This window comes from Miscanthus floridulus, chromosome 3 (genome assembly GCF_019320115.1).
Source record: "Miscanthus floridulus cultivar M001 chromosome 3, ASM1932011v1, whole genome shotgun sequence".
Classification (NCBI taxonomy): domain Eukaryota; kingdom Viridiplantae; phylum Streptophyta; class Magnoliopsida; order Poales; family Poaceae; genus Miscanthus; species Miscanthus floridulus.
Window position 1 is genome coordinate 48,718,525 of NC_089582.1, and position 17,247 is coordinate 48,735,771.

A 17,247-nucleotide genomic window follows, 5' to 3' on the forward strand; every position below is an offset into this window, starting at 1 on the left:
GTCTGTTGAGAGGACTTTTGAGGCGTTGAGCTTTAGGAAAGGGAGGAGACCACAAAACTAGTTTTATAAACCAGAAAAACAACTGAAATATGGTTTGGTTCACATGATCACTTCCTTCTTGCCAAATGCACATTGTTCAGCGTAGGGTATAATCATATATTAAAATCAAGAAAAAATAACTCACAGAAACTTCCATGAATTGCACAATAGGAGATATACTCTTATTTTTTCTTTCAGAAATATGTAAATTCTGTTTGAGCTTCAGATCATAAATGTTGTATTAATGAATTAGCTACAATCTAAAAATAGATTAGATGTACCCCACAAAACTAGTATTGAATTGTTGGGCTCCTCAAGAACAACCCAACTTTGCATTGAATTGTTGGGCTCCTCCTCACAGAGAGGAAGAACCCTCCAAAAATAGGCGTATGCTGCTTGGTGCAGCGGGCACACGCTATTCTTTAGTAAAAGGCGAAAGAATAGTTCGCTCTGTGCCCACTGGGCACGGCCAGCTTTGCTGATCTGAATTTCATGAGTGAAGGCAAGGAGGGCACGGCCAGCTTGTCATCGGTGATTTGTTTGCCATGTGACCTATAGTGCTGCGATAGAACCTAGCGCCCCTTTGTGTGCTAGCCACATGGTTGTGCTGCTAGGCGCGCGCTGGTGCTCGGGTATATGGTTGAGACACGCTACAAAACCTGCTGATGCTCTACCTCAATCTTCGATAAATCTTGCTAGTGATGGTTGTGGCTACAAAAAAATTGGTTCCATGTATTCCTCCATCTACAAGTGACATAGCGGCCTTTCAACCTTAGGTAAAATCTCATCATCCAATCTAGCAAACATCTTCTATGTGAATCGACCAAGAACATGAATGTCTCTTTATCATCTCATATGGTTTTTCTCTAGCACTACTACTCTATTGCTCTAAACTGCAATATCGTCTATATGTTAGGATGGATGACCGTCAGTGGATGTACACGGGCTATCAGAAGAGGGGTCAATACACAAATGAATGGATTGAGAAGGCCAATGATTTCATGACGAAGGCATTTGCAAACGGACGGCGACATGCCTGGTGTCCCTGTAGGAAGTGTAAGAACAAGGCAATGAAAACATATGAGGAGATGAGTAAAGATCTTGTCAACAATGGATTTGTAGAGAACTATACCCGGTGGACCATGCATGGTGAACGCCATCGTGCGAGAGAAGAGGTCGTGAGACAACGGATCGAGGAGTTTGATTCTGAAGCCGGGGTGGCAGAAATGTTAAATGACCATGACATGGCTTTCGATGAAGGAAGTGCAGAGCAGGAGCCAGAGCAAACTGCAAAGGCGTTTTACGCCATGTTGGATGCGGCACAACAACCCCTTCACGGGCGCACCAATGTTTCTAAACTGGATGCCATTGCACGTCTAATGGCTGTGAAGTCCCAGTTTAGCTGGAGTAGAGAATCCTTCGATCAACCGTTGACAGTAGTTGGCACCCTACTTCCGGATGATCACGTTCTGCCAAAGAACACATATGAGTCAAATAAAATCCTTCGTGCACTCAAGATGTCATACGAGCAGATACATGCTTGTCCGAACGGATGCATCTTATTCAGGGGAGAACATGCTGATGATAAGTACTGTCCGAAGTGTAAGGCATCTAGGTACATTGAGTTAGAATCTGGTGATGGTCGGAAGACGCAAACAAAAGTCGGCGCAAAGATCCTGAGGTACCTTCCTTTCATACCGAGGATCCAACAGCTTTTCATGAGCGAGGAATCCGCAAAACAGATGACGTGGCACAAAACTGGACGCCGATACACTGACAAGATGATACATCCGTCCGATGGTGAATCATGGAAAAGCTTCGATCGGAAGCATACCGACAAAGCTGATGAGGCTCGTAATGTACGCATTGCACTGGCAACTGATGGGTTCAATCCTTATGGAATGGGTTCTTCACCATACACATGTTGGCCCGTATTCGTCATCCCTCTCAACCTCCCACCTGGCGTCGCCTTTCAACGGCAAAATATTTTCTTGTCACTTATAATTCTAGGACACCCGGGGGCTAATATGAGTGTGTACATGGAGCCTTTGATAGACGATTTGGTCCGTGCATGGGACGAAGGGGTAGTGACATACGACCGATTCACAAAGACAAACTTCAGAATGCATATTTGGTACCATTATTCCATGCATGACTTCCTGGCTTATGGGTTATTTTGTGGCTGGTGTGTTCACACGAAGATGCCATGCCCGATATGCAAGTCAGCTGTGGAGTTCTTTCGGTTGGAGAAGGGGGGCAAGTTTTCTTCGTTTGACAAACATCGACAATTCCTCCCTCTTGACCACCCATTCAGGAGAGACAAGAAGAACTTTCGAAAAGGTGTCACAGTGGAAGACTCTGCACCGGAAATGATGACAGGTGCCCAGGTTCTTGAGATGTTAGATGGTCTTGTGGTCGACAATGAAAAGGGGGGCTTCGTGGGATATGGAAAAGAGCATGCCTGGACACACAAGTCGTGCTTGTGGAAGCTTCCTTACTTTAAGGACCTCCTTCTTCCACATAACATTGATGTAATGCACACTGAAAAGAATTTCGCCGAGGCGGTCCTTCACACAATCATGGACTGGGAAAAGTCAAAGGACAATGTCAAGGCTAGATTGGATCAAGCAACGCTGTGCGATAGACCAAAGCTAAACATGTTGCCTCCCTTACGCGGGAAGTCATGGAAGAAGCCTAAGGCCGACTTCGTCCTAACGAGGGCCCAAAAGAAAGAAGTTCTTCAATGGTTCCAATCGTTGATGTTCCCTGACGGGTATGCAGCGAATTGGAGGAGGGGTGTGAACTTAAGTACCATGCGAATCACAGGGCTGAAGAGTCATGATTACCACATATGGATTGAGCGCCTTCTTCCGGTGATGGTTCGTGGCTATTTCCCTGATCACATCTGGCGAGTGATGGCAGAGTTGAGCATGTTCTTCCGCAAGCTATGTGCTAAGGAGATATCTCGGACCGAGATTGAAGAAATGGAAAGAATGGCCCCGGTGTTGCTCTGCAAGTTGGAGAAGATCTTTCCCCCCGGCTTCTTCAATCCGATGCAACATTTGCTCTTGCACCTACCATATGAGGCAAAAATGGGGGGCCCTGTGCATGCCCGTTGGTGCTATCCAATTGAGCGATGCCTAAAGGTTCTTAGAACAAAATGCAAAAATAAATGCAAAATTGAAGCTTCCTGTGCAGAGGCATCCATTGTGGAGGAGGTGTCATACTTCACAACAAGATACTATGCCGACAACCTTCCTAACGTGCATAATCCACCCCCTCGTTACAATGCTGCCGACAATCAGTCGACCCTCAGTCTTTTCCGAGGGCAACTCGGAAGTGCAAGTGAACCTACCTTGAAGATGTTGAGCCTAGAAGAGTGGCGCTCTATCCAGCTGTATGTGTTGTGGAACCTTGAAGAGGTTGGCCCGTACATTGCGTAAGTTTTACACAAACTTGTTTCTTTTCTTGTCAGTATTTCGCATGCACCCATCCAACCCTCTTGTTAACGGCCGTTACAGCAAATTTGTTCTCCTCTACCATCGTCCATCACGGAGGGAACCCACCGAAGCGGAAGTTGAAACCCTTCTAAGACATGGCGCGGGAGAACGAAATCCCACTTTTATTTGTTGGTTCAAGGAGGAGGTAGTGTTCAATTTCATTTGTTGTTTGTACTTAACTCTCAACTTGACAAATATATAACGAATCATCCTACTTGAACTAGCAGGCCAAAACTGACGTGTCTATGAGTGCCGAGTTGAGGCAAGTTGCCAATGGATTTGAATTTAGGGTCAAGTCATTCTCTGTGTACGATGTCAATGGATATCGCTTTCACACAACTCGGCATGAGCAGCGTCGGCCGAATCGAAGAACCACAAATACCGGTGTTTTCACGCCAGGCACAGATGGGTTGGACTACTATGGAATAATTGAAGAAATATACAAACTCAAGTTTCCTGGTTGTGTACCTCTTCATCCTGTCATATTCAAATGCCATTGGTTTGATCCCAAAGAAGTGATAAAGACCCCTGAGCTTGGGTTAGTCGAAGTTCTAAAGTCATCCGTCTTGTTAGGAGACGACGTGTACATTGTGGCCCAACAGGCCACGCAAGTTTATTATCTCTCATACCCGTGCCAAACCAAAGACCGTCTTAAGGCGTATGATGTTGTGTACAAGGTATCGCCGCATGGTAAAGTACCCGTCCCAAACGATGATGATTATAACATCGATGCAAACACATATGACGGAGAGTTCTTTCAAGAAGAAGGATTAGAAGGGAGTTTTGAGATTGTCTTAGATGTAGATCTCGCAATGGAAGTAGACAATGATACGATCATTGTTGACGGGGATGATGGAGAGGAGGTTCACAACGCGAAGGACTTGTTATTACTTGAGCAACACCATTCAGGCAGTGTCGCTAGTGATGAGACTTTGAGAGACGATCATAATTACGTCGACAATAGCGATGATGAGATTTTTGGCCCACCTATCGATGATCTTGATGATTATTTCTAGTACATGTAAGATCTGTAGTACTTATGGCAATTTTATACATGTATGATACATTTACTTATTTTGCATCTCTTTTATACATGTATGATATATTTACTTATTTTGCATCTCTTTTATACATGTATGATACATTTACTTATTTTGCATCTCTTTTATACATGTATGATACATTTACTTTTGTATATGCGTACTGATAGTTTATTCCTTTTGTTGCAGGTGATTGATGGTGGGCGGTGGAATCAGGAAGCTTAGGTCGGTTATGACCTTACTGGCTGGTGGCGAGGGGTCCAGCCAGGGTGGAGGAGGAGGGCGTGCACAGACTGAGGGTGGAGGGCGTGCCCAGGGAGGAGGAGGAGGACGACGACGAGGGCGTGCCCAGGGAGGTGGAGCCCAGGATGGAGGAGGAGCCCAGGGTGGAGGAGGAGGACGGCGACGACGAGGGCGTCGAGAGCCGACACCTCCTCCACAGGACGACGACCACGAGTTCGTAGCGGCCACGGAGGAGGATGAGGAGGAGGAGGAGACCAGGGAGGAGATAGCGGAGGCGGTGGAGGAGGCACGGAGGGAGGATGCTTCCGAGCGGGTTGAGCGCGAGGAGGATGCCGACTTGGTGGCAGAGGAAAATGGGGTGCCTACGGTTTGGATGCGAGGGTCGTCGCGCCTCCCAGACTTACCCATACAGAGACGGCCAGTGATTCGACCATCCGGAACTAAGTAAGTAATTTTTGCATGTTAACACTAATTCACAGGTTTTTAAGTTATAACAGAAACTAATATTCAATCTCAATAACTTTGTGCAGGGATTGGGAAATGGTGATCCCAGGGAGTCACTCTCGCCGAGTAAACGGGATCCTGGGTCTTCTGTGCAGGGCAAACTACCCCGGGATGGTGAGGATCGATGGTGTTGTGCAGCCCGCCATGAAGTGGTCCCACTGGCACGCCGCCAGCGATCAGACTGATCGAGCTGGCAGGTGTTATAACAGCAAGGCCGACCAGGTGATGAAAGAGCTGTGGGTACGTGTTCATCGCACTATGCTGATAATAACATCACATTAATTGTATATTACTGACTGTATTTGCTTGTAGGATTACTACACCTTGGCGGAGGGAGTACGTAGGGAGGACGCGGATGACGTGGTGAACAGAGTCTGTGTTCACCGAGTGCAGGACCTCTTCTATGAGACAAAGCTCCTGTGCAGAAGAATTTACCATGCCCGCAGAGGAAACAGAGTCACCAGAGCGCAGGCAGTGCACCTGCCCCTAACTAAGGAGCAATACTTGACGGTAAACATGAGATTACATCGTCTGTGATTAATTGCACTGAAATTGATTTATGATTTGTCATGTGCTCGTGTACGTGCAGGTGCCTCCTGCTTGGTGTGCGGGGATGGACAACTGCTGGGAGGCCATTGTGGACACGTGGTTGAGTGAGGAGTACGAGCAATATCACGCCGTACGCTCACGTTGCCGTGCGATGATGCAGGGTTCCTCGCACAAACAAGGGCCCACTACCCTCAAGGAATATGCAGCCAGATATGTACGCGGATTTCATTTCGTTGTTGCTACGCTAACTTCTGAATGCATAATATCTTATTGTTGTGCTTCTTCCTGCAGACGCGGTTCCACCCCGGCCAGGAGTGCGCCTCGTTCAAGGCATATGCCTTGGCACACAAGGGCAAGGCAAAGGACCCCGACCTCGTCTACAACCCGGAGGACCCGCCCGAGGCATACAGTAACCTGAGCGTGCACAGTCGCCTCAGCGAGTACACGGCGATGGCGAGAGAGATCCATGGGCCAGAATTTGATCCGAGCACCGCTGACCTCGAGGGTGACATCGTCATGAGGTTGGGACCAGGTAAGCCACACGGGAGGTACTATATGGGCAACAGCACCATAGACACGGCCAACACTCAGACACTCGCCCAGATTAGAGCCCGGAGCACGAGTTCGAGCCCGGCCATACACCCACGCTCACAGCCCCAGGTGGTAGCACTCCAGGTTAGTTCTGTTGCATTCGTTGTCCATTCATTTTCTACCCGTTCTTTATTTGCATTCTAACTATGTGATAAATAATTGTAGGCCCAGATTGAAGCCCTGCAGGAGTCACAGCAGGCCTCACAGAGCCAGTTTCAGGCCCTCCAGCTATCGCACCAGGCCGAGTTGGCACAGGAGAGGGCGCGAGTGCAGGCCCAGCTTGAGGCCTTCCAGCAGTCGCAGAAGGCCTGGTACGAGTACATGGCCAGCTTTTCTCAGAGCATGGGCCAGCCTCCACCGCCTCCGCCGCCGCCGATGATACCGTTGGTGCCTCCACCTCCGCGCGACGGCACTCCTGTGAGTCACTCTTCATCTTGAAAGGCTTTTTCAGTTCAGATTGTGCTACAGTCAACACTATCATGTTAGAACCTAGAAGAGAGTAGGATACATACATGTATAAGTTAGATTATTAGTAATATTGTTCAGACCTTGAAAGGCATCATGTTAGGTTCTACATGAGTACATAGGTGTTTGCCCAATTCATGTTCAGTCTACTCGACCATGTGTGACGATATCTTGCACATAGAGGAGACCTAAACAGCAACTAACTTGATATGTGTTATCTATTATATGCCTATATATTGATGTCACTGCTAACTGGTCTTTCGAAGGAATATTTGAATTTGGCATACTACCTTATGATTAATTGACAAATATGTTTATTTTCTTTTGCTCCCTCATTCCAGGGACCTTCTACAGCTGGATCGAACAACGATCAAGACTTGGACTTGTCTCCGTTTCTCGGTAGGGCTCCGACCATGTGACAGGACCATGTTTCACTTGTTTGTATGTTGAACTTAGAAGTGGGTTGAACTTTGTGGACTTTGGACATGTTGATGGTGTTTGTGGACTTTGCATTGTGCTTGTGACATTTGTTGTAGCTATATGTTGGTTATAATGAGTGGATGTGACATTTGTGGACATATATGTGATATATATTGTCTATCTGTTGGTAACTGTGATATTCTGTTATAATTGTTGTTAATTGTGGCTGGATATGCACTGAAACAAACAAAAAAAAATACTGTGGACAAGTTTTACCGAGTGTTACACTCGGTAATGGTCATGTTTACCGAGTGTTACACTCGGTAAAACAGAGAACAGAACCAAATTGGTTCTGATTCTGTTAATTTTGCCGAGTGGTGCCATTTTTTTACCGAGTGCCACGACCCCACTCGGATATATGTGCCATTTTTTACCGAGTGGAACACTCGGTTAACGAGTTACATGTTTACCGAGTGTTACTGGTAACTCGGTAAACTATATTAGGGAAAAATATTTGCGAAATTGTTTTAATCATGAAAATGGTTATCTGTTTACCGAGTGCTATGTCTAACACTCGGTAAACGACGCCGTTAACGGCGAGCTTGGGGACTGACGACCGTCACGTCGTAGTTGTTTACCGAGTGCCGGCGTAGCACTCGGTAAGATTTATTCTCCGAGTGCCCCGTTAGTTGACACTTGGTAAACTAACTTTACCGAGTCGTTGTTTACCGAGTCATGTTTACCGAGTGTGGCACTCGGTAAACAATTTACCGAGTGTTTCTCCATATTTGCCGAGTGTTTATCACACTCGGTAATTAATCAGTATCCCGTAGTGATAGTTCTTTTTTGTCTTAGGTGATATATAGCGTGAGTCTCTTTTCTATCTTTATCTATTTAAAAGTATATATGCTTGGAAAATAAGAATTGGGATATATTATGTATTAACTTGCAACAAATTATTTCACATCTTTTTTAATATAAATTCTGATAGAAATCCTAAGATATGTAGCAGTTGTTACACTAATAAATGCATGTTTCATGTATTTATTTATATAATTATTAAATATTAACTACCCAACCTCTTCTCCATGATTCTTATTTTTGATTTGATACTATCCCTGCCATGCATTTATTTCTATGAATATTGAATACTCTAGCAATTCTTCAAAACCCTATCTTATATTTGGATACCATCTCACTCGTAATTTATGTCTTTGACTATTGAATCTCTAGCAATTCTCCACAACTTTATCTTAGATTTGGATAATATCCCTCCCATGTATTCTTGCACATATTTATTTCTATGGCTATTGAATACTCTAGAAATCTCCACAATCTTGTCTTAAATCTAGGTAATATCCCTCCCATGTATTCTATAGCTAGAAGTTATTCCACTCAACTAATGTTCTGTTTTATTTTAATATTTATTTCTACTCAAACATCAATGCTCTAGATCTCCATTTTCCTTTTTCTACACTCCTTTGTTTTTTTGTAACTATAAACCATAGGTGAAGTTTGATTTTGTGGTCAGGTCTATGAAGATATAGAATTATCATAATGAGACACAAAATGGCATGAAGTGACAACATGCGAGATAGAGATAGATAGATAGATAGATAGATAGAGCTTAGAGCGTTGTGTGATGCATTGGTAATGTTTACTAAAGAAGTAAGGTCACATATGATGCACCGATGACACCTCATATCCACAGAGGACAACACGGATGGGTCCGGCCAAGGTGGAGCATATGGTATAATTGTGAGATGGAGGGGGTGGTAGAGCATTGTAGGTCGTGTGGTAGAACACTAGTAGATATATAAGACACATTTGCCATGTACAAAAATAATGTAATCATTTCCAGTGGGACAAATATAATGGTGGCATGCAGGAGCATGGGAGAGAGGGTTGGAGCAATGTCGATCCGATCACCTGGAAGATAATGTGTGATCACCATGTTGGTAGATTATATGCTTAGAAGCATTGTATAGAAGATCTAGATGATGAATAGAATGCTTTGTTATAGTTGCCATAAATGATCAATGTAACACTCAAAAGCAACTAAAATTATCACATTGTAAACTGAACCCAAAAATCAACATGGAGGGGGTGGGGCAAAAGGACTCCGATGGCTTGTGAAACATATGTTACAGTCAAGTGGTGGAACAAAAATGTGTGACCGAAATGTACATAGCGTGATGTGATTGCGCAATGGTAGCCTTCTCCAACTCCAATCGCCTTCCACGTGAATTTAGAACAATTAAGTTTTTGTTCATTTCTAATTTCTACTACATTGGTCAACAACGGGTTGACCGCAACACCGTGACATGCGAATATGGCGTGAGCGAGTGGAGAGTGCCTCCATGCGGTGAGTTTTTAGTGTGCCTGCCACATCACCCACCCCTATGTGATAAGCATCCGGGTGAGTCATGACATGAGGCGTTCAAAGCAAAGGTGAAACAGAGCGCCCTCCTTGTCCGCGCCTTGGGCTTACGCTTGCCTGCAAACACGGCTCAACAAAACACCCAGCCGCGTCTCCGAGGAGAGAGAGAGAGGAGAGGGAAAAGAAAAATAAATAAAAAGAGACGAAACAAACACCGTGGAAAGAGCGGAAAAGGCCAAAACTGCTCTGCTACGCCCGTCTTCTAGACGGAGGAGAGGAGAGAGACAGGTTGAGAGGAAAGCAGCAGCGAGCGGGGGGCAGCAACGGAAAGAAAGAAAGAAAGGAAAGAAAATAAACTAAAATAATCGTACTGTAGAAGAAGCCCCGAGCCCAGGAGGAAACTCCCCCTCCTTCCTCGTGTTCTTCTCCCTCCTGGCTCCTGCCGGCTGCCGCCGCGCTCCCCTCCCCACCCGAGCCGCGCTCCACCTCCACCCTCCGCTCCCGTCCCGTCCCCCGCCACCACCCTTTCGCCGCACTCGAGTCGTTCCTCGAGGCTACCTACCTCGACCGACGGGCCCCGCACCCGCCCGCCAGGCGCCACCTCCCGCAGCCGCAGCAGGACGAGCTCGCCGCCGCCGTGGACTAGGTACGTGCGCCTCCACCTCCCAGTCCCGTTCTGGCGGTTCTCACGGCGGAGCGGGAGGACTCCTCTCCTGCGCCGCCGTTTACTGGCCCGCGCCCGCAGTCCGTGTTGACCGTTGCGTTGCGTTGCTCTGCCTTTTGTTTTTCGTCAGAAGGAGAGGTCGCTGTCGGTCGCCCCGCCCCATCCTGATTCCTGGACCTGCGCCGCGTGGTTTCGTCTCAGGTAGGCTACCCGTCTTCGCCCCGCGCGTCAATTTCACCTAGGCCACGCCGGTTTTAGAGGAGCTGGGGGGCGTTCCGACTCCGAGCAGTTCCTGACATTCGTAGTGCAGGGGTAGTAGACGATGAGCATTCTAGGTTGCTCCTGCCTGCGATATGCCTGCAGATTCCTGCTTATAGTGTTGCCATGCCTGAGCTGTTCATCCTGTTTATGTTTACTGATCCATAATTCCCGCTGTTGCAGGTTGTTGGAGAGGCTCGATTTGTCAGGATAACTTGCATAATTGAAGCTTTCCTTTGTTGATGATGGGGGCATACCATGGACCGGAAGTCAGGGGGTTAGGGTTTGCTATGTGGTAGTAGCTCCTGCTTGAGCAAAAGAAGCAAGGATCTCTTCGCTTCTTTTGTCGCTTGTTCCACGGAGTATCTGAATCCTGTCGGCGCTGGTTCGGGTGGCGTCAGCTGTTCTGGGTGGGGTAGTATGATGAAACAGATATTTGGACGGCGCAAGGCGTCCAAAACCGCAGACAAGGAGTTCGCTGGCGGGAGGACGTTCAACCAGCTGTCGGGGTCTGGAGCTGCTGACCTGAGTGGCCAGCCGCCGTTTCTGTCGGGTACTGGGAACACCTATGGGAGTGGAAACCGTACCGGGTTCCAAGACTCGAGGATAAACGATGCTTTGTTCTCTTCCACCTTCCGGCCGTTGCCGAGCTTTAAGGATGTGCCTAATACAGAGAAACAGAATCTGCTCATAAAAAAGCTCAACATGTGCTGCACTCTGTTTGACTTCACAGATGCGGCAAAGAACATAAAGGAGAAGGAAATAAAGACCCTAATGTTGTTGGAGATAGATGAGTATGTCAGGACTGCTACCGTGAAGTTCCCTGAGATTGTTGTGGAGGCAATCACAAAAATGATCTCAGTGAACTTGTTCAGGACACTAATTTCCCCACCCAGGGAGAAGAAGGTGCTTCAAGCTTTTGATCTAGATGAGGATGAACCGTTGATGGACCCTGCGTGGCCACACTTGTACCATGTGTATGAGTTGCTCTTGACATTTGTTCAGTCTCCAGAAAATGATGCTAAACTGGCTAAGAGATATATTGACAATTCCTTTATTCTAAGGCTGCTTGAGCTCTTTGACTCCGAGGATGCTAGGGAGAGGGATCGCCTTAAGACGGTTCTTCACCGTATCTATGGGAAGTTCATGGTGTATCGGCCATTTATCCGGAAAGCTATCAATAACATATTCTACCAGTTCATATATGAAACTGAAAAGCACAATGGAATTGCAGAGCTCTTGGAGATTTTTGGAAGTATCATCAATGGGTTTGCTTTGCCACTCAAGGAAGAGCACAAACTGTTCCTTGTAAGGACCTTAATCCCACTTCACAAGCCAAGGTGCACTACAGTGTACCATCGACAGTTGTCTTACTGCATTACACAGTTTGTTGAGAAAGATTGCAAGCTTGCGGATACTGTTATTAGGGGCCTCATAAAATATTGGCCGATCACCAACAGCACAAAGGAGGTACTGTTCTTGGGTGAGTTGGAAGAGATACTAGATGCAACACAGCCTGCCGAGTTTCAAAAATGTATGGTTCCTCTTTCTCACCAGATCGCTCACTGCTTGAACAGCTCTCACTTCCAGGTAACAATTGTTCCCTCTAAGCAACTTTATTTGTTATCCGTTTCTATTTTGCTTGAGTTGTTTACTTGTTGGGCCTACTCTTCGGTTGTCAGCATTGGATTAATTGTGCCAGTGAGATAATTATCATATTTTGCTTTGGCTAAATGTTATTCTATGCTGGTTGTTATAATAGTATTACCTCCTTTCACCACTAACTTAAAAATCATTTCACTTGTTTATTCTGTTGATTTCCAGTTTACTTTGTCAGAATTCTTTGTCAAATGTGTTTGCTTGAATGTGCATATCATCAATTTAATCTCCCTCTTTGTTTAGTATTTATTTTCTATAGCCTTAATTGCAATAGCTGAACGGAAGAAACATAGTTTCTGTTTCCTAATTTGTATTTTGATTTACTGTCATTGTCATCTTGAATTGCTGATGATAGAAAAGGCAGGCCTCATTTAGCTTCTGAGCATCACTATTTCATGGTTTTTTTTTCTGTGCAACCTAGTTCACCACAACTATTTTAGTACTTAATAAAATAGCATATGCTCATGCCACTAAATGTATTCTTTTTGTGAACTCAAATTAATTTGTCATGTGCTAAAATTTTACTATCACCTATTATCAGAGTACTTGATTTTTTGATTTTAACAGTTATTTAACTTTGTGAAAATTTGGGCTTCAGTTATAGTTGGTTGCTAATAGCTCATTGTGTGCACATATTTCCATTCTGTCTAGTCTATAGAGATTTGCTCTTTGAATGGCCTTTTACTTTGATAGTGCAAAATCAAACCATCGACTATCTAAAGAAAGGAAATGATTTAAGGAAGAGGTACAGTACTTTCAACAGCTAGAGGTTTCTTCTGAAACATTTCTACCCACATTGGAGTTAATACTGTAAGCAAAAAAAAAAAAAAAGTTCCCTTATTTTTTCAACTAGTAATTGAACTGATTGATCTCCATATAGTTAGGACTCTGGATTCCTAAACGTTTCTTTTGTAAAAAGATATGCTCCTGATGATGTTACATAGGAAACTAAGATTGTTTTTCCTTAAGGTTAAGGCCCTGTTTGGATGCGAAGTATGTTTGGAGTTTTAGATAAATACCATGGTTTTATGAAATACATTGGTTTTAGAGTGACATGAAGTGTTTGGATGCAACAAACTTTGTGGTTTTGAATACCATGGTATTGCTAAAACTGTAGTCCCTTTTGGAGTTTTAAGAACTCCACTCCATACTTTCTTTTTTCTAAACCATGGTTTTGCACATCAATGGGTTCTAAAACTGTAGTTTCTTAATACTACAACATCCAAACAAGGCCTAAAGGGTAGTATATGAGCTATGAGGATGAGAATTGTAGCGATGATTTCCCAAAACTAAAATGTTTTGGTTTCCCCTCATTTTTGTACATTGGCTTTGAGTTGTGTTGACGGCAAGAGGAAGCATGTTGCCAACCATGGGCATGCACCATCAAGCATGTAGTATCCATGTAAAGAAATGTTTTGGAACTCAGGAATAAGTTACTGCAAGTGCTGAGATTAATCACTACCTGCATATGAGCTCATAAATGTTTTTCATTTCCTTGGTGTTAACTATATGCTGTATATGAAAACCTTAAAATGCTCTGCATGATCATGGCAAAATAGGCATTGACCTAATGAAAGAGTACACACAAAATTACATAGGTGGCAACTAGTGCTATATACGTGTGGTACCTCTATCTGGAATTTTCTAGATTTGTTTTGTCAAGCTGATCAGTGCATCATATTGCCCTTACTAATAAAATCAACTCATTTCGAGTTACTTATCTTTTTTTACTACCTCCTCTGATCAGAAGTATGTAAGTCCATTTAGTTTGTTCTAACTTTATTAGCTTTGACCATTAATGATTCAAAAGTTATATAGATTGATAACATGAGGTTGTGCTACTATATTCATCATGGAACATAATTTCATAATATATAACTCTTTCTAGTTAAACCAATATTCTTATAAATATTATTAGTCAAGACTTGATTTATTTCTCTATTGCTGTCTATATTAGACGTTCTGATTGCTAAAGTGTTATTTGTGTACTTGCGCAATAAAAGGGAAAATGGGGCCTGACCTTGTTACCCAATACTTATTTACTTTTACCATTGTCTTTTTGTTCTGTTCTGGTAATTGGCTTGTCTGTTTACCCATGGTTTTGTGCTTATTTAGGTTGCTGAGAGAGTATTGTTTTTCTGGAACAATTCCCACTTCGAGAATTTCGTTAAGCAAAACAGTAAGGTTATCCTGCCTATCATCTTCCCTGCATTGGAGAAAAATATAAATGGGCACTGGAATCAAGTCGTGCAAAGCCTTAGTCTGAATGTACGAAAGTTATTCTCCGATCGCGACCCTCAGTTGTTTACTGAATGCTTGCGGAAATATGAGGAAGACAAAGACAGAGAGAAGGAATTTAAACTGAAGCAAGAGTTGGCATGGAAACGTCTAGATGAGATTGCATCGGCAAAGGTCACAAGTGGTGAGGCTGTCCTTGTGTCTCCAACCTTGCCTCGTCAACCTTCAGTCTTGTAGGAACCTGCACTACATGAGTGGTAAGCAAGTTTATTGTCTTTTGTTCAATTGATTCAGTTATTAGTTGATCTCCTGCAGTTTTGGTAATACCTTGTGTCATTGGTATTTCCAGGTCCTTGCAGAGTCGTTAGACATTGTACAGGATTGGGTTGTAGATAAAAGGGGGTATATGAAGCCACCAAGGCAGGTGTGCGAAACTGAGGAAAGAGATCTGAGAAGCCAATTGTGCATCATTTCTTTAAATCCCATGCCATGGCTTCTTTTGGCATCCTGGTGCTTCAGTCTGCTTCTGTAGTCCGTTGTTAGGGAGAATGGATGGTTTTTTTCCTTCTTATTATAGAAAATGTTGAGATGCCGTGCAGTCAGCTTAAATGATAAAAGGTATAAGTTTTTCCTTTCGCATATAGTTTTGATTCAATTTGTCATGATTGTGAATGCAAGCGAATCATGTCGAATCCCTGAGAATGCTGTAGCGCGGAGGCGGCAGTGAAGTTCATCCTGTGTGACTCCTCTCCGTACGGTCGCATTTGTGGGGAATTTGTTTTATTTTATTTATCCCCAGGTAAAAGTATTTTAATTCTTTCCATCGCACCGAGAGCCATGACGCGGCATTTTTTTTTGAGAAATGACGGGGCAGATTAGTATATGGATACGGTAGCGTTGCTATGAACATTTATGGTTATATGCTAGAGTCGCCGCGAACATTTTTTTTCTACATATATGCTAGGGACCCTATATGCTATGATTGAGCGATAATGATTAATTAATGATACAATTAAGACGTCCGGACAGATGGACGCCTCCCACTGCTCGCTCCCGTACGCACCACTCTGACCCATTCTTATCCCTTCCGCGCTCGCACCCTACCCACACCGATGACGCGGCCATGTCTGCCTCAGTGGCCGGCAGCGGCACCCTCACCTACCCCACCATGCGCGCTTCCGCACCTCCGTGTCCTCCTCCCCCACCCTGGCGGCTCCTTTCCCCACCCCGGCGCCGCCCCTCCCCCCAACCTGGTGTCCTCACCCATTGGCCTAGGCCTCTATCCCTCTGTGTTGCAAATGTAAGTTTTAATTGTTTCAGACGTTTCAGAGGCATGCTGCAATAGTTTCATATGGATGTTGCAAAAGTAAATCGGGGGATGTTGCACATGTTGCATATGTTACAAGTGTTTCAGGGACATGTTGCAAGCATTTGTTCAAACTGTTTCATCTGTTTCTAGAAGTATGTTGCAAGCGTTTTGATCTGGATGTTGCATATGTTTTCACACATATGAAGTGTTTTCATGTGTTTTTTGCAAGTGTTTCATACACATGTTTCGAGTGTTTTAGCTGTTTCGTACATATGTTGCAAGTGTTTCATCTAGATGTTTTAAAAGTAAATCCGGTGTTGCAGCTAGTGTTTCAGATGCATGTTTCATGTGCTTCATCTGCCTTCAAACGTATGTTGCAAGTGTTGCATCCGGATGTTTTAGAAGTAGATCGGGTATTGCATCTCTATCTTCGCTTTTCTGTTGCCTCACCTTCGCCTCAGTGTCTCTTCCTCCTCCTGGCGCTGGCTAGGCATCCGCCGCCCCTCCCCCTCTTCTGAATGCTGGCGCAACCACCTGCTATAGTCACTTGCTGCAGTATGCTGGCCGCGTGCATGTGCATGAGAAGCCGAGGGGTCACGAGCGGGGACTCCCCACGTGTAGTCGGGCGGGTCAAGCGGTGCGGACCCCGCCTCACGGGATGCAGGTGCGCGAGGAAGATGGAGTGCAGGCGTGGACGTCCGATCAGACGTTCGAGCGCTAGCACTGCCCATGATTGAGTCACATTGGCGTGACTGTTATGTTGCCATGAATACTTTCTAGTTTCTACCTATGGCATGATTGAATCATTGAAACGATCAAGATGCCCAAGAGGGGGGGTGAATTGGGCTAATTCTAAATTTTCTTGCAATAATTAAATCCTACGGTTAGTCCAATTAACCCCTTGTGCCTAGAAAAGTGTTTCTATTAAACTAACGCACAACGGACTTGCAACCTATATTCCAAATTTACTCTAGCATGGCAATTCTATGAATGTAAAGACAAGTATTGAATTGCTCAAAGTAAATGCTCAAAGTAAATAGAGAGAGAGGAACGCGGCGATGTTTTGCCGAGGTATCGGAGAGTCGCCACTCCCCACTAGTCCTTGTTGGAGCACCCGCACAAGGGTGTAGCTCCCCCTTGATCTGCGCAAGGATCAAGTGCTCTCTACGGGTTGATTCTTCGACACTCCATCGCGGTGAATCACCCAAAACCGCTCACAACTTGAGTTGGGTCACCCACAAGCTCCGCTAGGTGATCACCAAGCTCCCAATCACCACCAAGCCGTCTAGGTGATGGCGATCACCAAGAGTAACAAGCACGAACTCTCACTTGACCACTCGAAGCTTAATGAGAACGGTGGATGCACACTTTGCTACTCTTGATTCACT

At 44.8% G+C, this 17,247-nt stretch overlaps 1 protein-coding gene and 1 non-coding gene across 3 annotated transcripts; one reads left to right on the forward strand and one right to left on the reverse strand.

Annotated features, from left to right (window-relative positions):
• Nucleotides 1-388: 388 nt before the first annotated feature.
• LOC136547686 (U5 spliceosomal RNA) lies at nucleotides 389-508 on the reverse strand. The gene has a single exon (XR_010781650.1). It is a non-coding gene; the product is annotated as a U5 spliceosomal RNA (small nuclear RNA).
• A 9,554-nt stretch (nucleotides 509-10,062) lies between these two features.
• LOC136541630 (serine/threonine protein phosphatase 2A 57 kDa regulatory subunit B' theta isoform-like) lies at nucleotides 10,063-15,337 on the forward strand. Of its 2 annotated transcripts, XM_066533613.1 has the most exons (5): nucleotides 10,063-10,377; nucleotides 10,526-10,596; nucleotides 10,837-12,243; nucleotides 14,428-14,807; nucleotides 14,900-15,337. In XM_066533613.1, the coding sequence occupies exons 3-4, from the start codon at nucleotides 11,074-11,076 to the stop codon at nucleotides 14,785-14,787; spliced, it is 1,530 nt and encodes a 509-aa protein (XP_066389710.1). In that variant the 5' UTR covers nucleotides 10,063-10,377; nucleotides 10,526-10,596; nucleotides 10,837-11,073; the 3' UTR covers nucleotides 14,788-14,807; nucleotides 14,900-15,337. The 2 variants fall into 2 exon arrangements, with proteins under 2 accessions (XP_066389710.1, XP_066389711.1); XM_066533614.1 differs by lacking the exon at nucleotides 10,526-10,596.
• Nucleotides 15,338-17,247: the final 1,910 nt, after the last annotated feature.

Bases quoted from the DNA above. Each gene is read 5' to 3' on its own strand.
- LOC136541630 (XM_066533613.1), top strand. From the start codon at position 11,074: ATGATGAAACAGATATTTGGACGGCGCAAGGCGTCCAAAACCGCAGAC. The intron at 12,244-14,427 runs GTAACAATTGTT...GTGCTTATTTAG, and splicing joins TGAACAGCTCTCACTTCCAG to GTTGCTGAGAGAGTATTGTT.